At 36.1% G+C, this 21,450-nt stretch overlaps 4 protein-coding genes across 6 annotated transcripts; 3 read left to right on the forward strand and 1 right to left on the reverse strand.

The window, feature by feature from the left end:
- Window positions 1-4,147: 4,147 nt before the first annotated feature.
- On the forward strand, window positions 4,148-5,644 carry LOC132161635 (Glutaredoxin family protein). The gene has a single exon (XM_059571795.2). The coding sequence runs from the start codon at window positions 4,236-4,238 to the stop codon at window positions 5,430-5,432; it is 1,197 nt and encodes a 398-aa protein (XP_059427778.2). The 5' UTR covers window positions 4,148-4,235; the 3' UTR covers window positions 5,433-5,644.
- A 754-nt stretch (window positions 5,645-6,398) lies between these two features.
- LOC132191687 (subtilisin-like serine-protease S) lies at window positions 6,399-10,615 on the reverse strand. Its single transcript, XM_088511035.1, has 9 exons — window positions 10,512-10,615; window positions 10,324-10,421; window positions 9,816-9,927; window positions 8,963-9,515; window positions 8,783-8,877; window positions 8,101-8,346; window positions 7,812-7,926; window positions 7,421-7,619; window positions 6,399-6,937 (listed from the first exon to the last, which is right to left on the reverse strand). The coding sequence occupies exons 1-9, from the start codon at window positions 10,613-10,615 to the stop codon at window positions 6,399-6,401; spliced, it is 2,061 nt and encodes a 686-aa protein (XP_088367161.1).
- A 3,415-nt stretch (window positions 10,616-14,030) lies between these two features.
- Window positions 14,031-16,773, forward strand: LOC132191968 (F-box/kelch-repeat protein At1g57790). 2 transcript variants are annotated; one of them, XM_059607125.2, is made up of 3 exons: window positions 14,031-14,257; window positions 15,158-16,268; window positions 16,445-16,773. In XM_059607125.2, exon 2 carries the CDS (start codon window positions 15,189-15,191, stop codon window positions 16,248-16,250), a length of 1,062 nt encoding a protein of 353 aa, XP_059463108.2. In that variant the 5' UTR covers window positions 14,031-14,257; window positions 15,158-15,188; the 3' UTR covers window positions 16,251-16,268; window positions 16,445-16,773. The 2 variants fall into 2 exon arrangements, with proteins under 2 accessions (XP_059463108.2, XP_059463106.2); XM_059607123.2 differs by having other exon boundaries at window positions 15,158-16,773.
- A 615-nt stretch (window positions 16,774-17,388) lies between these two features.
- LOC132192098 (F-box/kelch-repeat protein At1g57790) lies at window positions 17,389-20,117 on the forward strand. 2 transcript variants are annotated; one of them, XM_059607313.2, is made up of 2 exons: window positions 17,389-17,691; window positions 18,676-20,117. In XM_059607313.2, the coding sequence occupies exons 1-2, from the start codon at window positions 17,663-17,665 to the stop codon at window positions 19,820-19,822; spliced, it is 1,176 nt and encodes a 391-aa protein (XP_059463296.2). In that variant the 5' UTR covers window positions 17,389-17,662; the 3' UTR covers window positions 19,823-20,117. The 2 variants fall into 2 exon arrangements, with proteins under 2 accessions (XP_059463296.2, XP_059463297.2); XM_059607314.2 differs by having other exon boundaries at window positions 18,681-20,117.
- The last annotated feature ends 1,333 nt before the right edge of the window (window positions 20,118-21,450 follow it).

The raw sequence follows: 21,450 nt of genomic DNA on the forward strand, positions 1-21,450 counted from the left end.
ATTTGGTATATTGGTACTTTTGGTAGGTTGGGTTTAGTGGGTAGGAAAAGTAGAGATTGAAATAGGAAAAAGAAATAAGCAACACGACGGCGAGTGGGGTACGTTTGGAGTCCATAAAGAAGTAAACGACGTTAAAAAACATTATTCAATATAAATATGAACATACCGTCAAATAAAGACATGCTTTCCCGTGCCCTCTCAGTTCAGCCGCCACGGAAAAGGTTGCTTTTACTTACGTGAGCTATGATGAAGCTTCTCCTTTCACCTTCCAGAAGATGAAAACTGTAGAACAAGAATAAATGCATACTTTTCTATGACAAATGATAGGGCAGGGAATGAGGTCCGAACTTGGGATTAAAAGAACAAAATAAATCAGTTCTCATTAAGAAAAACTAGTGAAAATTTTCAAGGGTTTTTTTTAATAATATAATTGTATTTTCAAGAGGTCATCCATCTTAATATTACTCTCACATAAACACACTTAACTGTAAAATTTGGATAACTTCATGGTCATCACGACTTTAAAACGTGTTGTACGTGTTGTGTCAAGAAATGTGTCTTCAGACTATATGAGACGCCACATGTTAGCTTAGAAAAATAAATATAATTTTTTTTCTAATGAAAAATGAATAAGTCGTGCCTTGTGAGAAGAGAGGAGAATCCAAAGATGTGATTTGAACTTCATGATATATGATCCTCGCTTGAGTGTGGTACCTAATTGGAAGAACACATCAACGACTTTGAATAATTGCTGAAAGTGAAATGAAATCTTTCTAGTGGATCTCTCACCATTAACTCCTTAAATCTAACGGGACTGCTTGATCATTTTTTGTTTTCATTCTTTTATTCTTGATCTTGTCTTAATCATTGGTTTGGCATCGGCTGGCTGCTAGCGTGAGAACCTCCAATACTTAAGTCAGTAAATTTGTTAAAGTAACATAATTGAGAGCGAGAGAGACTCTTATATAATTGAGAAATGCTAGACATCTCAAAACTTATTCTCAAAAGTTGGTTTCCAAATGATGTGTCACAATCTCATAAGTTCACTATCTCATAAGTTAGTGATACACTTTCCAAAATAATAAATCTCATTAGATTGTGACAAATCCTTTGAAAAAAAAAATTTAGAATGTGTAACACTCGTATATAATTTGAAAATGATAACTATCTTTTATTTTATTTTAGATTCTTTGTTTAATTGCCATATGATGGACTTGTAATTGAGGAGCCCAATTGAGTTTCTCTCTAGTCCCATCCAAATCTGAAATCTGCCCGCTTGAGTTGAGGTGGACCCTGCCCTAGGAAGTAGGGTCTTTTATCCTTTTCAAGTACCTATGGACACGAACAAAAATGAGTGCCCCTTACTTGACGGACCAGGAGAGGCAAATAGGTACTTTTGGGCGACCATAATATACCCTTCTGGACACGTCTACTGTCCTTGTCAATTGGTACCCTAAAGTTGCTTCTAAGGTTACTCTACAACTTGAGAGCCAAGTAGATACCCTATCCTTAAGGACTAATCCTTTTCCCACTCATTTAAGTTCCATTGCTTCGCGGTGGGCTGGGCCAGTTTTTGGTCAAATTCCACCGTCTAGGGCTTTGCTTTTGCGATTTTGAGAAGGATTCCTTCTCACTATCTCTAAGGAAGTTGGTTTAGGCAGGCCATTTGACTAAGGCCCCATTTGATTTGTGGAATTAACTTTTAGATTAGATTAGCTAACATTATATATAACTAATCATTTGTTTGGTAATACTCTATTCCTGAGAATAATCTATTCACATAGGACTACTAATTTCATACACACAGAGAGCTAATCATTTTATGTGGGATTAAATTAATCATATAAGTGGGATTAAATTTCGTTCTATCTCTCTGATTCTTCTATATTTCGTTCTCTCTCTCTCTCTCTTTCTCTATCTCTCTGTTTCTTTTTTTTCCGTCTCTATATTTCGTTCTCTTTCTTTCTCTATCTCTCTTTCTCTTCTCTCTGATTTTTTTGGTACAATTTTTCTGCAAGTACAAACAAAATATTTTTTTTTTTCTTTCTATGCGTTGTTCCCCTTCTTTATACTGTCTCTCTTCTCTGTACCGTTTCTCAGGTTTTTTTTTTTTTTTTTTTTTCAATTATATTTTTTGATTTCTTTTGATTATCTATACCGCTTCTCTCTGATTTTCTTCTCTCTATCTTTCTGTTCTTTTATTTTTATTTATTTTTTATTTATTTTTTATTTCTTTGACGGATAAATAGAATCTGCAAGGTTTTTATAAAATACAAATATATAATCTATTTTTTGATTTCTTTTGATTTTCTGTACATTCTCCAACTATATTTTTTTGATTTCAAGATTGAATTTGATTTTGTTTTCTTCAACTATATTTTTTTTATATATAAATAATTTTGTAGCATAATTGTACAAAAAAAAAAAATGAAAGTCCTTAATAATATAAATTGTATTTGTATTATAAGGGTATTTTAGAAAATGTGATTACAATATGATTTCATTTACCAACATATTGTATTGTACCAAACGAAGGAATATGATTGACTAATCTATTCCACTCTTCTATTCGCAATTGTAACGAATCATTTTCCAATAGATTAGTCATTCCGTGAACCAAACGAGACCTAAATTGTGAGCACTAAAATTATAATTTAATGGGCTTAATCGTAGAATTTCATTTGCTAAATGAGTAATGTTATATTCTACTACATTGATGTAATAGTACTCATCAATCTTTAATTATTTATTTATGTATTTTTTTTAACAAAATCTAATCAAAAAGTTGATGGGTATTGTGCCCTAGGCTCCGAGCCCGATAAAATAGAGGTGTGGCATTTAACAAGATTCAATTTATCTACATCAAGAAGAACTTAATTTGTATGTATTAACTTGTTAAAATATTAATTATGAAAAACGCTATGCCGACTCCAAAAACTTGTTTATCACAATTTATGCGGAATTAATATAATGAAGCAATAAACAATTCAATCACCCAAAATATATAAAGCAATAAAGAGGCAGACACAGATATTTTGGTGACGAAGAGGAAACCTTTTAGAAACCGATCTAAAAGTAAAACCTCTCCGGGGCAGCCAAACCCAGGAAATCACTATCAAAAGATTATCCAGAGATTACAGACACTAGGAACACTTACAACCCTTTGCAAGACCTTGGCTCTGTAAGATCGACAAGCCTACAACTCGTCTCCTTGCTCACAATCTTCTTCAACGTGATTCTCCTTTGCCGGACCCTTCCGATAGACTTCTCAACCGTAGATTTATCAAAGGAATAACTAAAACTCTAAGAGATTCAATTTAACGCTCACCACATATGATCTCTCTTAGCACAGCCTCCGACGAACTCTCTGGGGGTGAAAATTCGTGCTTCTATCTTCTATAATGATGTATATATACTCCCGACAAAACCCTAGACTTAAACCACTTAAAATCACGTTTTTGGGCCTCAAACTTACGGGGTGTCCGGACATGTTAATGGGCTGTCCGGACACGGCTTTGCGGAGCAAAATTTTAGTTTCTGGAAATGAGGTCCGGACCCGAGGAAGGCATGTCCGGACATGGGTGAAACAGCATTCTGGAAATGCTGTCCAGTCTTGATCAACAGCCCCGATCGATGGGCGTTTGTGGTCCGATTGAGCTGAAATTTTGCAGGGACGTTCATAACACATGAATCTACATTATGAACGGTGGAGATTGGATTCTGAGCATTCTATATCAGTGTTTGAACTCGTGAACAGTAGCCTCTGTATTTTGGAACTGAATTAAGCCAACACAAGAACTAACAAATTAAATATTTAAATTCATGATATCATAGCGAGATTCTCAATTTAACTTTAACTTCACAACTTATTTCCCATTTGAATTAAAATATTTCACATTTTCGGATTCTTTTAGCTGGATGGTGAAAGTTGAGCATTCATAATTGGTGAGTTAAAAAAACAAGCAAATTACATAAAATCGTCATGAGAATGGGTCAAATATAGAAATCAGAAAAGATCCAAGGGCTTCTTACAAACATTCAGTTGCCATGGCCATTCGAATTTTTTGACCGTTGGGGCCCGTTGTAGACAGGGTAACGGTTATGATTCAAAACACCACCCTCCCCCCTCCCCCCCAAAAAAAAAAAAACCTTCCAGACCGTTACCCACACATTGCATCAAATCCCAAACCCCAAAACAAAAGGCACAGAAAAAACAGAGCGAACCCCACTGATCGATGGGCTGCGTTTCGTCAAAGCTCGTCAGGAAAGACCTGAAGAGAGAAATCACTTTCAACAATGGCGGCGAGTGCGTGAACCACGTGGTCTCTCTCACGTCAAGCACCTACGGGGCTCTCAACTTGGACAGCCAGCAACCCACCAAAGATTGTGTGGGAGCAGAGAGTAGGAGATTACAGAGATCTCCACCTCGCGAGGAGCCAGAGGTTATCAATGCTTGGGAACTCATGGAGGATCTTGAAGAAGGAATGCCCATTTCGAATCAAGCCAAGAAGAGCCCCAAGCCGCGGGCTTTTCTACGTGGGTTTTCCGGTTTCGATGCGAGGAGTCCGATGAAGTTCTCGAATCAGAGTGGGTCTCCCAAGAAAGCAAAGAGATTTGCTGGGAAAGAGAATAAGGGTCGGGTTAATCTTTTCGGGCGTGCCGATTATAGCCCGAAAGCAGTTCTGAAAGCCAAGATTTGTTCGGAGAACTCGTGTAAGGCGGTGTTGAATCTAAGTTATCCGGTGAAAGGGTCTCCAATAAGAGCAAAAAGAGAGAGTCCTGGGAGGGATTTGGATTTTTCGTCGCGAAGAAAGAGCTTTAGTCCCCTGTTTGATCCAGAGCTTCTTGCTTCTTATGAGAAAGAATTGTCTGAAGAGGAAGAACAAATCAAGATGATGGTTTCGCCCACACCGAAAGCCCGAAGAGCGAGGAAGTCTAGGGAATTGGAGGCTATTCTTGATTCTTTCGAGAGAAAGTGCCCGCCCGGCGGTGAAAATGCGGTTGTGATTTACACGACAACATTACGAGGAATCCGGAAGACCTTTGAGGACTGCAACAAGGTTCGGTCGATAATTGAATCGCATTGTATCCACGTGTTCGAGCGAGATGTATCCATGGATTCGGGATTCAAAGAGGAGCTTAGAGGACTAATGGGGACAAAGGAGGTGAAAGTTCCGCTTGTTTTCGTGAAGGGAAGGTTGATTGGCGGAGGAGATGAGTTGGTGAAGTTGGAAGAGGAGGGGAAACTAAGCATTTTGTTTGACGGGATTCCGAGGGCTCTCGGCGGGTGTGAAGGTTGCGCTGGGGTGAGGTTTGTGATGTGCATGGACTGCAATGGAAGCTGTAAGGTCTTGGATTCCGAGCAGAAGAAGATGGTGAGGTGTGGTGAGTGCAACGAGAATGGGTTGATTCAGTGCCCTGTTTGTTGTTAATTTAAGTCGAGAATCATATTCTTGGATTTTGATTTGGGTATTTCTTTAGGCTGCTAGCCTTGCTTTGTTTGAAGACTAGACACAAAAGATTAGCTTGAAGATGTTGTTTCTTTATGTGGGAAAAATGGGGGTTCTAAAGTGGGTTTTAGGCCCTCCTGTATGCTGAAGTTTTCATTTTGCTTGATTTTATTACTGGACACTTGTTTTCTTAATCTACTGATCTAATTCACTATTGTTATATATATATAATATATATGCATTTAGGTGTTTCAAATCAATAAGTCTGAGTTCCTGCACTGATTTTCAGCATTTGGTAAGTTATTAGTGTTACCAATTTCACTAGAAGAGCTTTATAAATTTCTTACTGGAAGAATTCAGAAAACATAAATTATTGTGCATTGCACTTCAAAATCATCTCTCCATCCAGATACTAGACTTCTAGAATAGAATGGATTAAGTTTATCTCTAACTCAGTCTCTTAAATGGATGTGTTTTTAGGGCATGAGATTCTTAATTGTTAGATTTAGACAATAATGATCCTCTCATTCTTCATAGTATGTGTAAATCAAAGTATTGAGAATGAAACTCACACCTCCATTGTTTAAAGATGAGCCCTCTATTGGATGCCTCTGTTCATTGATGGTTGTAAACCAAGAGCTAAGAGATAAGAAAGAGAAGATGAACAATAGAAGTAAAGAAGAAAAAGAGAAGTTGGAGAGAAGAAGTTCAAGGAGGGAAGAAGACAACAAAACCATGTTAATAATATTATTGATCAAAAGCTGACTAATATAATAGAAACTAGGTTGAAATTGACTAGGGATTAAACCCTAACCTTAATCCTAATCCTAACAGTAGCCCAATAAAGTCCCTGCATCAAAAACTTTGTCCAAACAGAATTATTCAAACCAAAAAGAATAAAACAGATCAAAAGATCCTATCCAACAACGAAGTAATTTCCCAATAAGCTTAAACAACATTTACAAAAATTGGGCTGTTAACAAAATGACTTTGACCATCACTCCAAGTAATACCCCCATAGCCATATCCTGTAACCTTGGAAGGCACAAAATCGACTTTGAAATTCAACTTGTTAGAATACGAAAAATCAAGAGTATCAGGCACCACTGTAACTCTGACCCATGGAGGAGATTCAATGGAAACTCTGTAAACTTTGGGATCTTCGCTGTTCCCTACAAAGGTGAGGGTGCGATAAACTGACACTGGTCCGGCCATATAACCAATCCCAATTGAAGGGTAATTGAGATTGTAAGCAGCAACTGGCGGATATTTGCATGCTACCTGCTTCCCAAACATGTTTTGCAGTTGAATCTCGTTCAAGTTTTGGGAACAAAGAAAATCAATCAGGTTGTCGTTATCAAAGTCATATACTAAGCCTGGATCAAGTGTTGAGTCAGGATTTAGATGTCCTGATCCAAAGTCCATTGGTGTTGCATCATATCCATTTGATGACTTGATTGCCTGCTCTGTATTATCTTTCATTAAAGCTGTTTCAAAATTATAAAACCCATGTGAGACTTAGTCAAGCTAGAAAAAGGAAAAGAGCTTAGAAGGTGTTTGAGTATGCACGTGTGATAATAGAAAGATCGAGTCCTACGGTGAAAAAATGTCGTAAGTGTGAGCGATTGTGAAAGCATAGTTATGCCTAAACCCTTAGGCTTAAGCTTTTAGGTTGAATGGTACCTCAACATGCTATATTATGAGATATATAGTAGAATGGCGCAGGCACGGACAAGGGTCCCTAGGGCATGAAAAGTGTAAGAAGATTGAATCCTATAATGGAAAGATGTCACAACCAACTCCCTAATGTGTTAATCAAGCTAGAAAAAGGAAAAGAGCTCAGAAGGTGTTGAGTATGCATGTGTGAATGTAGAAAGATTGAATCCCGCATTGGAAAGACGTGGCAACTTACTACTAAAAGTGCCAATTATACATAGGACATGAAAAAGTAAGAAAGAAATTTTACTAACCCGTTGTCATTATTGCTGATTTAATTGCAGCAGGACTCCAGTTTCTATGAATAGATTTTAGGGTTGCTGCAACACCAGAGGCATGAGGACAAGCCATAGATGTACCAGAATCCATTTTGTAGATAATGGCATCAACATCTTCATTATCTGAAGGAGGCCAAGCTGCCAAAATATTAACTCCTGGTGCTGTAATGTCAGGCTGCAAACATGATTTAAACAAATAAGTATCTTACTGCAATAAAAATCGCATCTCATACTCTTTCTTATGGGTTTAAGCTATTGGAACAATAGTACCCAGTGAAAGATTGAACTCACACGTGTTAAAATATTAATTAAATAATTAAATTCACTATTTTTTTTTTCTTCTGATAAAGAAGGAGAAAAGACGTACTTTAATGATGTCACTAGTTAATGAATTAGGCCCTTTTGAAGAGAAGCTAGCCATCTGGGGATTAGATTTTGTGTTAACCTTATCCCTGTTAGAAAATATGCTTGCAACCGTCTGCCTGCAAATATCACAAATCTTGTCAGATTACATATTCTTAGAATCCGATTGACGCTACAATTCCGCATGCAAACTCTTAACTGCGTTTTTAAAAATCGCATGTTTTGAAATCACAAATTAAACGAAAAAATAAGCACAAAATGAAGACAGGAGGATTTAGGCATCTAATACTCACATTGTGCTGCGCATGTACATGTCAAGTCTGCTGGCTTCATCTTCATTGGTTATTATGGAGGTAGGGATATCAAATTTGTATATCAAAGTATCTGCTGCACCAATAGCTACGAGGACCATACCAACACCTCCTTGCTCTTTTACTACTGTTGATTTGTCTCCTGCATTATCACTCAATGATTGTAATCTGCACACCACAATCTTTCCTCCAACGAGACTTGGGTTCAGTGTACCTCTGTTGCAGTAGCTATAACAAAGGAAAAAGAACAAAGAAAAGCAATTAATCATCGAGAAATATCTCTGAATTAAGTGATATGTAAGAGAATTGTACGTAATTATTATTGTCGGATTGACGTGACAGTTTATGTGACTTTTTTTGAAACTGTAGTAAAAACTGTAATACCACAACATTTTAGGCTTTGTTTGGCAAAACCCTTCTTTTCCTTTGTTACATGCACAATTTCCAAAAAAAAAATAAACATCAAAACATTTCAACTTTTTTCACTTTTTATTACTATTCAAATAAAATAATAATTACAAAACAAAACCTTTTCATTTTTTGCACATTTTTATATCAAACATTCTTACTTTATTTTTTTTTATTTTTTATTTTTTTTAACATCAATCTACATCGATTATAGTACCTAAGGAGAAGGCTTTGCCAAACAAAGCCTTAAACTAACCTTGCTTGCTCATAGGAAGCCCCAAAGCCAGCTGCAGCACCTGCTGCTACAAGTTCATAAGAGCCGTTTAGGTCGTACAAGTTATATCCATGAGCCTGAAAAAGTTTGCCCCGTTAACTTAAAACCACCTTTTCCAAAAAAACATATTTTCCGTGGAAACAAACAGAATTTAAGACTAACCAGTATAAGTTGTCTTGAGCCGGTCCCAAGACGCAAGTAGCAAAAGCTTTCTCTATCAATTGTACTAGCCGCAACGGTCAAAATCCAAGGAACTGCATTCTCAACATTCCCACTCCCAGCATTCCCATTATTCCCAGCAGAAGCAGAAACAAGAATTCCATTTTTGAAAGCATTGAGAGATCCAATGAGAAAGCAGTCTTCCAGGTACCCTTTTGCCGGATGACCCGACCCAATTGAAATGGTAATGATATCGACACCATCATGAATTGCATCGTCAAAAGCTTTAAGGATGTCGGCGCAACTACACTTGTTGTGCCAGCAAACCTTGTACACGGCTAGCCGAGCACGAGGGGCTCCACCTTTTGCCGTGTGGCTGTCCCATTTTCTTACGTTGGCCAGATTCACTTCTGATCCAACGGCTGTTGAAGCCGTGTGAGTGCCATGCCCAAAATCGTCTCTGGGTGATCGGTATATTGTTCCTGGTGCAAAATTCTCAGGTGGGCCAGAATCTGCCATAAACCCATCGAGGTAGAAACGGGCACCAATTAATTTCCTGCATAATCATATCAAATTTTGTATTACAAAACTGTTCAACTCTTAGCTACAACTTTTAGCGTATATTTAAATATTTTACGTGTTGAGCAGCGTCGGTGTTGAATAGCATCAACTGTCGACGCTGCTCAACACGTCAAATATTTAAAATAGAGAAATTTCCATTAATATCTAAAACTTACATGTATTTAACAAAGCACATGCAGTTGAAAAATAAGAAAAGATTACAATCGTGAACTTAATATTTTCAAAAACAACATTACTCTATTTATTTATTTATTTTTTCAGTTTCTATAATTACCTGTTACAATTGGCCTTTTCGAACCCAGGTCCTGTAACACAATCTCCTCTAAAATGCTCTGGCACGGGACCTAATTCGTGTGGGTCGAAGCTCAAGGCCTCGGGCCAAACACCTGTAGATTGATGAATATTATCATTCAGTTAATAACATATTAAATTATACTAATAAAAAGATTAATTATTTAATTAATATTCTAACAAATAAATTATGACGAACAATTATTTTGATCTTCGATCGATGAGAAAGAAAAAAAAAAGAAGGGAACTTAATTACCACTATCAATATGGCCAACTATGACATCCTGATTTGTTCTTTTACTGAATTTACGAAATCGGCCGTCAATATTATAACCCAAACCATTGCTTTCCATAAAGTCCCATGACCTTGTCGTATGAAGATGATGAATGGTGCTCTCAAAAACTGAAACAACTGATTCTTTTTCTGTAAAAACAAAAACACCTCTTATATATATATATATATATATATTGACCAGTTAATTTATACATACCTAATACCGTAGCAGCTTGTTCTGGTGTAAGCCTAGCTGAAAAACCTCTGAAAGTCTTACTGTAATGATGAACTATTGCCTTTTGTGCTGCATCAATACTGAAAGGGACATATATATATATATAGTATTCATATTAGGAACAAGTCTGCAATATATATATATAGAGCTGTTTAGGTCTAAGAGATTACCTGCCAACAATTGCAGAAAGGATTTCATGGTTGGATTTGATGAGGCTATCAGAGTCTGGATATGAATGCTCGCTATCAGAGTCTGGATATGAATGCTCACCCATGTACACGATATAGTGCTTGAACATATAACAATGTATATATAAATCAATATAGTCAGTGCATGTCATAACTCATAACATGTTATTTTCATTTTCAAATCGCAGGCGTTTTTTAAAGATTAAACTATGATTTTAAAGGTCAAATCACGATTTTATAAACGTTTTACTGTGTTTTTAAACCTGTGTACATTTTGAAACTGCAAATGCGAACAACAGACACTAAGTCAAGTAAAGAAGAAGAACATAACACAATATAATTTTTTGTCATCAAATCAAAATTGTTTGTTTCATTTTAGATAAATCAAGCGATTAAAATCAGTACTAAAAGCTAGACGATGATCATGGAGAGTGCATTAATAAACCTTGTGAGTTGCATTAGATCCATGAGCTGTTGAAGCTGCAAGTATGGCAAATGAAAGAAAGACGATAAAGCTAGAAAGTTTCATCTTCCCCACTCAAGCTCATATACCACACTTCCTCAACTGACTGCAAAGGCATATATATATATATATATATATATATATATATACACACTAGAATCTCACTATTCGAAGGGAAATACTAGGTGTTCTTCTAGTGTTCTCCCAACTGTGATGTGGCTTTTTAAATTACTGTTGAATCTGAGATTATCATTATTGACTTTTAATCTATTGATGATTTTAAAAGCCACATCATAGTTGAGAGGACACCAGGAAAACACTAGAATAACACCAAGCATTTTCCCTATTCGAATATGGGGAGATGCAGTTGAACTATCCTAATAATACTAAAACACTTAAAAAGAAAACAAGATAAACTAAATGGGAAGTGCTAGGAAGCCAAACAAATGAACCCATAAAAATTTACAAATTGACGTGGCAGACCGTGAGTGGTAGACAAGGAAGAGAGAATTGCATTTTTTTAATTAAAAAACCCTTGCCACGTTAGTTTAGAAATTTTTCTTGGTTGATTTGTTTGGCTCCCTAGCATTTCTCTAAACTATATCATATCAAATACAGATTCTGTATATTTTCAAATCACAATTGTTAAACTCTAAACAATATATTTATAGTGTGTTTGGCACTTTGATTTTGCAAATCCAAAGTGCAATTTTAAATCAAATCGCGGAAAATGTAACATTTGGAAGTGTACTTTTAAAAGCGTATGATTTTCAATGTTAAACTGCGATTTTAAAGCCAATTTTTGCAAAACGTTTTTAATGGCATGTTTGGGTTAGTTCATCTTAGCCATTCTCAATTTTTTTTAATAAATACACAACAAGCTTGTATGATGATTACTTACAAAAAAAAAAAAAAATGAAAGTGATGAGTAGAATATCTCTGATTTGTTCCTACTTTAAAGAGTTCATTCCCTCATTCCCTCTTTGTGTTCTTGTTAGCACATATACTTTAAGGTGAAAAATGTTTATTTTCATTCTTTGTCTATCAGTATAAAAGAGATGTGCAAATTTACTATTCATTATTAAATATGTAGGACTCACATGTGGGTCTCACAAATTTAATTGTGAATTTGTAAAAAAAAAAATGGACAAGATTCAAGATGAGATTTCATCAAATAGGTTCCTAAATAAGTTATTTAGTTGCCACTTTTTTTTTTTTTTTTTTTTTTTTTTAATTCACGTTCAAGATGAGTCGTATCTATACAAGACTATATAGTGCGACTCTAATTCGACTCATCTAATTAAATGGGCTAGACTAAAGGTGGTAAAACAGGTTAGCAGGTCAACCGGTTTACAACTCACCCCAGACTGACCAGTCTGGGGTGGCCGAAGCCACCCCATGGCCCTTGGGGGTGGTCCGGCCACCCCCAAGGACCGGTTTGGGGTGGCTGAAGTCGAGCCACCCCAGGGCCCCCGGCCACCCCCAAGGGCCAAACATATATATATATATATATATGTTTGGGTTTAGGGGGTGGCCAGACCACCCCCTATGGCCAAGATGGGGTGGCTTGTTTTTTTATTTATTATTTTTTTATCTAAAATATTATTTTATTATTATTTTTTTTTGTAGTGGGCCAGGTGTCCTATTTGTGGCTGTAGGATTTCTAAGAAAAAATTTCAGTCATAAACTAAATATTCTCTAACCCATTATAGACCGGAGAGGATTCTGTCCCTACACCACACTTCCTCAAGGCAATGCAAGACAATTGAACAAAGAAAAAAATATCATAAAGAAAAAAAAGAAAACTCTATCCATATATACGACTAGAATCTCACTATCCGAATAGCGGAATATGGAGATGTAGTGGAACTATCCTAATAATATTTGACATCTAATACTACTAAAACACTTAAAAAGAAAATTGATAAAGATTCTTAATATCAAATATAGTATATTTTTAAACTTCAAACGATTGCGTTTGGCATTTCAATTTTACACATTAAGGCATGTTTGAGATTGCATTTGAAGAGTCTAAAAGTGCTTTTAACACTCAAAAAATCTGTTCGAAGAAAAAAAATACTCGTTTGGTAAAGAAATTAAAAGCGTTTTCAAGGATTAAAAAAGCCTAAAAAATTGTCAAAAAACACTTTTGGTAAAAACTTAAAAATGAAGCTTTTGCCCAAAAGTTCTTTTTGACTTAAAAGCTCAAACAGGCTCTAAAGTAAGATTTTAAACCAAATCGCAAAAAATGTATAGCTTAGGAATGTATTTTTAAAAATGTATGATTTTAAAAGTTAACAGTAATTTAAAAACCAAATTTACTAAAGCATAACTGTATTTTTAAAAATCTCACGTTTGAATATCACTATTTTCAGATGGCATGTTTTTTAAATTGCAAATTCAATCAAACCCTAGCCTTAATAAAGAATTTGCATAATTAATTAGCTTTCTGAGATGTGTTCCTCAATAAGGTATTTGCTACTTTCTTTTTTTCTTTTTTCTTTTTTTAATTTGCATCCTCTCTCCCTTCTATTTTAGTAGCATAGTTCTTTATAATTATGTGCACTTTGCTCTTTATGATTATATTTTTTTGTCTTCGGCTTTTTGTTTGTAAGAGTGACAATTCGCGATTGTGTATCACATCTGAGTTGTGTTGAAGCATGTGTAAAAGATTATATATATATATATATATATATGAGAATTTTAATTTAACTCATTTAATTAAATGGGTAAGACTGTTCAATCATAACTTATTAATTTTATGCCGAATTCTAAAGTCATATAAAAATTGCCCACCCGACTAGTTTTATTATTATAAAGGAAAAACTTCGCTTACACCCTTGAAATATAAGCGATTTTGCAATCATAGCTTTAAAGTTTAACAATTTGCAATATTACGTTTCATTCCCTTTTTTTATTAAAAAAAAAAAGTGTAAAAGTTATAGCATTATTTTTTTTTTTTTTTAATTCAATCCAGAGACTTCTCTTCAACAGTAAACGTTCTGACATAAATATCAGATGAAGTTCAATTCTTTAGATTAGACAAATGTGTTTGAAGGTACAGATAGCATTTTTCAATTTTCTGTTTTGATAAAGGAAATAGAGACAGCAGTTGATTGATTAATTCACGTGTTGCCACCACCACTTCCACACGACGCTCTCTCACTCTCTCTCTACTCTCTCAACTGTCTCTGTAATCTCTATAAGTTGAAGCAGCTTCCTTTGGTTCTCACTATGGGCGGGAAAAGAAGAGGAAGCTGAAATCGTAAGATTTTTATTTTTTGGATTTAATATTTTGCATAAATTCAAATTGAATTGTGATCATTTTTTTTTTCTTCTCCCTTTTGAACACTCTACTTGCTTGTAGTTAAGTATGAGCAACATGATGTTAGGGTTTCAAGGGATCAGTTTGAGGTTTATGTGGGGATACGTACCCAATGTGTTTTTCCAACAATTATAAGTCTGAATTGTTGAAAAATTGGGGTAAAGTTAAAAACTTTTGATGGTTTTATCAAATGGGTCTTAATCTGTGGCTATAAATGGTTCTAGGGTTTGCAGATTAGATCAAATTAATCTGTGGCTATATTAAGGAAATAGGTTTTTTAGGTTTTAGTCCAATCTAGCTACAAGTGTTTTATTTTGGATAAGAAATGAAGGGCCTATCAAAAATTAAAAAGAAAAAAAATAAAGGGGCAAGTTCTAATTATGTAGATAGCTTTGAAAAATTAATAGCAATTTACAAGACCTTCAAGGGTGGTTGTCGATTGATTGTATTTCCAAGCTTTTGTTGTTGGAGATCCAATCTGCTAGTTTATCTACAGATCATTGACTTCCTTTTTACTCTCTCTTTGGTGTGTGTTTGTGTGGGTTTTTTTTTTTTTTTGTGTGGGGGGCTTTGGCCCTGGTGGAGGCCATACTACATCAAATCAAATCAAATCTGGATCATTAATAAGAAATGAGATTCAGATATGGACATAATGTGGAATTTTTGGGTCTTTAGCTTCATCAAAAAAAGTATTTTAAGATTTTTACTGGATTTCCAAGCTGTGTCTTGCATTACATTTTTTTTTTGTCTGTTGTTCACTAGTCACTACAGCATTTCGAGCTCATTAATTGGTTTTATCGAACTGTTTTATGCTGTAACTTACCAGGATTTTATGTATAGGTTAGCTGAAATTGTCACTAAAAACAAGAAAATGACCATGAAAGAGAAGAAAGAGAAATTGGAGCTGAGTTGGTCTGACCTTCCTATAGAACTCTTGGAATTGATTATATCCCGTCTACCCCTAGACGACAATGTCCAGGCCTCTGTTGTTTGCAAGAGCTGGCACTCAGCTGCAATCTCTGTCCGGGTAGTAAATCAATCACCATGGCTTATGTACTTTTATTCTGGTAACTTGTATATATTTTATGACCCATTACTATGCAAGACGCATTCCATTATACTGCCCGAGTTGAATGGGTGTAGGGTTCGCTACTCTAAAGATGGCTGGTTGTTGGTATACAGACCCATATCTCATTGCTTGTTCTTCTTTAACCCCTTCACTCGCGAAGAGATTAATCTGCCCAGCTTTCGGTTGAATCTTGCTGTTGTTGCCTTTTCTTGTGCCCCAACATCTACCAACTGCATAATTCTTGCAGTTAAGCAAGTGGGTCATCAAATTGTTGCTATTAGCACTTGCCATCCAGGGGCAACAGAATGGGTTACTGTTACTTTCCGGCATCATTTGCCCATTTCCTCTTTTGTTAATAAGTTTGTTTTCTGCGATGGACTTTTCTATTGTCTGGGTTTCAATGATGGCCTAGGGTTCTTCGACCCACTGCAACGTACTTGGAATGTTCTTGCTGTGCTTCCACCGGAATTATCTGGGAAATTGTCGATAGGTTGGTTGAAGGGCAGGTACATGACGGTGCATAAAGGGGAACTATTACTTATTTATGCTCGTTCTGGAAGTGCAAACCCCATTATGTTTAAGCTGAATCGGACACGCATGATATGGGAAGAGGTAAAAACCCTTGATGGATTCACACTCTTTGCAAGTTCCTTGTCATCTCATTTAAGAATGGACATTCCTGGAGGGATGAGAAACAGTATCTACTTCCCCAAAGTTTGTTTACATGGAAAGCATTGCATATCATACTCCTTTGACAATTGTAGAGACTATCCGTGTAATCAGTGTCATGACTTGGGAGATCATTACGATCCTCCTGAAAATATCTGGATTGATCCGCCCCAAGACTTCACAGGCTTCACCTGAAGAAATCTTGTTGCACAAGTATGATCTAAATGAGCATTTAGAATTTTTTTTATTAAAAATGTTTACTTCTTACTGCATTGGATGGAATGCTATATTGCTATATATTTATTTCTCTATAAGTAGTTGCCCACAAAGTGACTTTGTTATTCTTCTAGAAGAACTAATGTTGGACTTCTGTTTTCTTTTATCACAAGTGTCTGTCGGCTGTAAAATGCTGATATATATGGCTGAACTAATGATGTTGATAGACAACAAGAATAAAGTTTGGACAACCTCAAACTTTTCTGTTAAATCTTCAAGGCTCTGCTTAGTGTAATCAATAGCCAAAATCAGCACCCAAGCTCTTCAACAACTCCAGTTTTCCGGTGCTTGAAGTGGCTGCAACTCTTGAAGCACCGATTGTTTTGCTAGCTGCATCAACTTGAAAAGAAAAAAAAGGAAAATAGAGAAGTAGGATATGCCTTTGTATGCATTCAAAAGCTACGAGAACAGTGTCATTCTATTAATTTGACATCCAGGATAGCTTTTATTCTATTTTCCTTAAGGGCATGTTTGGGAGTGTGATAAAGAGCTTAAAAAGTACTTTTAGTATTTAAAAAGCTGTTTTATGTTAGATGAAAGCTGGCATGTTTAGTAAAAAAATTTGAAAGTATTTTTTTGACTTTTTTATTTTAAAAATGGCCAAAATATACTTTTGGTAAAAAATTAAAAATAAAACTTTGGTAAAAAAAACTCTTTTTAACTTGAAATCTTTTTCTTAAATACAGTCTCAAACAAGCCATAATCTACGGTATTTTACCATTTTTATACTATACATATGATTGAAAGAATTCTCTCCAAATAATAATAATAATAATAATAATAATAATAATTAAAAAAAATGTCCTTGGTTTTCACATCAAAAACCAATTTCCCAATCATACCAAAAAAAAAAAAAAAAAAAACCAATTTCCCAATTCAAATAGAACCATAACTAATTGTCTAACCGACACAAATTAACCAAAGGGTTAAGCTTTGAAACAATCCCTCAACACAAACAGTGAAAAAACAGTTCCGGGTCTGCTTCGACGAATACCCATTTCAACATCCGGCCCAATCCCAAATGGGTCTCTCTAAACTAGCATTTCCTGCCAAAATCCATACAGAAATGGAAGAATAAATCACAGAAAATCGAAGCTGTAAACCATTAGGGCTCGAAAACATTTCGTTTCATATTTCTGAAAATGGATGCAAACTGCTGTTAAAAAGGTGCGTGACTGATTCTGTAGAAAAGGAAAGAATTCCAGCAATTAACATAGCAAAGCAATTTGCTTGATAACTCGTTCTCCGATTACTCTCTTCCTCTACTCTCTGGACTTTGGCTTTATACAGAGACTCTGCCCAAGTGGAAGCAGCTTCGTTTAGTTATCACTATGGCCGGAAAAAAGAGGAAGCTGAAATCGTAAGATTTTTATTTTTTGGATTTAATAATTTGCATAAGTTCAAGTTGAATTGTACTTGCTTTTGAACATTTTACTTGCTTCTTGTTAAGGATGAGAAACATAATGTTAGGGATTAAGGGATCAGTTTGAGGTTTATGTGGGGATACGTATCCAATGTCTTTTTACAACAATTATAAGTCTGAATTGCTCAAATTTGGAGTGAAGGCAGAAACTTTTGATGGGTTTATCAAATGTGTCTTAATCTGTGGCTATAAATGGTTCTGGGGTTTTGCAGATTAGATCAAACTAAGGTTTGTGATGGATGCGAATGTGCTTTACAATAATCGTGAGTTTTAGTCTTGAAATTCAGAGTCGAATCGAAAACTTTGGTGGGTTTTTTCATATGGGTTAATCTGTGGCTATATTAAGGAAATAGGTTCTTAGGTTTTAGTCCAATCTAGCTACAAGTGTTTTATTTTGGATAAGAAATGAAGGGCCTATCAAAAATTAAAAAGAAGAAAAATAAAGGGGCAAGTTCTAACTATGTAGATAGCTTTGAAAAATTGAATGCAATTTACAAGCCCTTCAAGGGTGGTTGTCGATTGATTGTATTTCAAGCTTTTGTTGTTGGAGATCCAATCTGCTAGTTGTGTCTCCAGATCATTGATTTCCTTTTTACTCTCTCTTCGGTGTGTGTGTGTGTGGCTCTTTTTCTTTTTTCTTTTTTTTGGATGGGGGGGCTGGCTCTGGTTTAGGCCATAAAATCTGGATCACTAATAAGAAATGAGACTCAGATATGGACATAATGTGTAATTTTGGGGCTTCTGTAACTATTTGCAATCTGAGCACTATTGGTCTTTAGTTTCAGCATTTTAAGATTTTTACTGTAGTTCCAAGCTCTGTCTTGTGTTACATTTCTTTTAGCTTTCTGTTGTTCACTATGGCATTCTGAGCTCATTATTTGACTGTCTTATACTAGAACTTACTGGGGGTTTTATGTATAGGTTAGCTGAAACGGTGACTGAGAACAAAAGCATGACCATGAAAGAGAAGAAAGAGAAATTGGAGCTGCAGGGTTGGTCTGACCTTCCTACAGAACTCTTAGAATCGATTACATCCAGTCTAACCCTAGACGACAATGTCCGTGCCTCCGTTGTTTGCAAGAGATGGCACTCAGTTGCAATCTCTGTCCGGGTAGTAAATCGATCACCATGGCTTATGTACTTCCCAAACTGTGCTAACTCGCATGAATGTGTTGACCCATCACTACGCAAGAAAGGTAACTTGTATGAATTTTATGACCCATCACTACGCAAGACACATTTCATTGTGCTGCCTGAGATGAATGGGTGTAGGGTTTGCTACACTAAAGATGGCTGGTTGTTGCTATACAAACCCAGGTCTCATCAGTTGTTCTTCTTGAATCCCTTTACTCGCGAAGTGATTAAACTGCCTACATTTGAGTTGAATCTTCATGTTGTTGCCTTCTCTTGTGCCCCAACATCTACCAGCTGCATGCTTCTTACAGTTAAGGACATTGGTCCACAAACTGTTGCTGTTAGCACTTGCCATCCTGGTGCATCAGAGTGGGTTACTGTTAATTACCAACATCATTTGCCCTTTCCCTTTTATATTGGTATTATGAATAAGTTTGTTTTCTGCAATGGACTTTTCTTTTGTCTGAGTTCCAATGATTGGCTAGGGGTCTTTGACCCACTGGAACGTACTTGGAATGTTCTTGCTGTGCCTCCACCCAAATGCACCGGGAAATTGTTGAAAGATTGGTGGAAGGGCAAGTACATGACGGAGCATAGAGGGAAAATATTACTTATTTATGCTTGTTCTAGAATAGCAAACCCCATTGTGTTTAAGCTGGATCAGAGAAACATGGTATGGGAACAGATGAAAACCCTTGATGGTGTCACTTTTTTTGCTAGTTTCTTGTCGTCTCATTCCAGAACTGACCTTTCTGGGCTGATGAAAAACAATGTTTACTTCCCCAAAGTTCGTAACCCTGGAAAGCATTGCATTTCATACTCTTTCGACAATTGTAGATACTATCCGAGTAAACAGTGTCGTGACTTGGGAGCTCATTATTCCCCTGAAAATCTCTGGATTGAACCCCCCTATGACTTCACAAGCTTCACCTGAACAAATCTAGTTGCAGAAGAATGGTTTAGTTGAGCATTTAGAAATTTTTTATTCAGATGTTTAGCTGTGACTGCATTGGATGGAATGCTATATTGCTGTAAATTTCTGTATTACTAATATCCTACAAAGTGACTTTGTTTATGCTTGTAGAAGAACTAATGTTCGACTTCTGTTTTCTTTTATCATGAGTGTCTGTCAGGTGTAAAATGTTACTTGTGATTGCAGTGAGATTCGGACAGCTTGCTGTGACTGCTACAAAGTAACTTTATTCTACTATCTAATTTCTTTATATATATATATATATATATATATATATATATATTATTGTTTTCTTCCCCTCTCTCTCTCCCTCCTTTCTTTTTCTTTCACGCACCCCTCATCTTCTCCCCCTTTTCTTTTCTCTTCCACATCCCTCCCCCTCCTTTTAGCACAGCAACGAAAGAGAACAAAGAGAGCGAAACCAGAGGTACGGTTTGTGAGACTAAAAGAAATCCATCCCATTTTCCCTGAGTTCTGCAATTAATCGGGAGATAGAAGGAGAGAGTGAAACAATAAGAGAGAGAGAGAGAGAGAGAGAGAGAGAGACCAAAACAGAGGTGTGGTTTGTGACCATCATCGGCATTTGGTAGGCTGGGCGACCTGTGGGTGGTGGTGAAACACTAGCACCGGTGACTTCCAAGCTTAAGATTCATGAGATTTTATTTTGGTAGTATTGATTGGTGTTGTTGATACTGGCGGAGTTTTTTTCTTGGATGGCTTTAGTAATTGTATTGAGATGGTGATTTGGTTGAATGTCTCCTCTGTGGCTGGTGAGGAAGGTGGATCCGGGAACGTGGGTGGCGGCAGAGCAGCAATGCCATTGTTGTGTGGGCAGGGGAGAGAGAAAGAGATGGAGGAAGCGAGAAAGAAAAAATAGTAAACAATTTTTTATGGTGGGAACAGTAAATAAACTCTTTACCTATTGACTTTTTATATTAGAATAAAAAACTACAAAATATCTATTCTGCTGGGAAACAAAAAAGAGCTCATAATAGTCAAATTAGACTATTATTAGAGATTTGACTACTTTTTCTTCTTTATTCCTTTGAGAACTGATTCACAGCACGCGGCGTGCGTAGCATGCCCGTGCAAATTTTTTTTTTTTTTTTTTTTTTATTAAAATTTTTTTTTTGCACGCTGCGTGCTGTTTATCTTTACTCTATTCCTTTTACTCACGAATGATTAAATTGACCGGGTATGAGTTGACTTATCATATTGTTGCGTTCTCTTGTGCCCCAACATCTAGCAATTGCAAGCTTCTTACAATTAAGCACATCAATCCCATTACACAAGTGTTGCTATTAGCACTTGCCATCCTAGGGAAACAAGGTAGGCAACTGATCTGATAGTAAAGACTTTTGTAGCTGGCATTTGTTTTTCGTTGATGAATCTCGTTCTGTTCTCAGCTATATTTTCCTTGTGATGGTGGTTGTCACCTTTACTGCATGGGGCTTCTAACCAAGCCTTTTTGCCTTTATTTACCGCTTCGTGCAACCCTTAGAGAGGCTAGATCCTTTTGGGTTCCATTGCCTAGTGTTAGTTTCTATCTTTGTATTTTTTTTTTTTTTTTTTTTTTTTTTCGCTTAGGT

Source organism: Corylus avellana, chromosome 10, assembly GCF_965113065.1.
Source record: "Corylus avellana chromosome 10, dhCorAvel1.hap1.2, whole genome shotgun sequence".
In the NCBI taxonomy this organism is placed as follows: domain Eukaryota; kingdom Viridiplantae; phylum Streptophyta; class Magnoliopsida; order Fagales; family Betulaceae; genus Corylus; species Corylus avellana.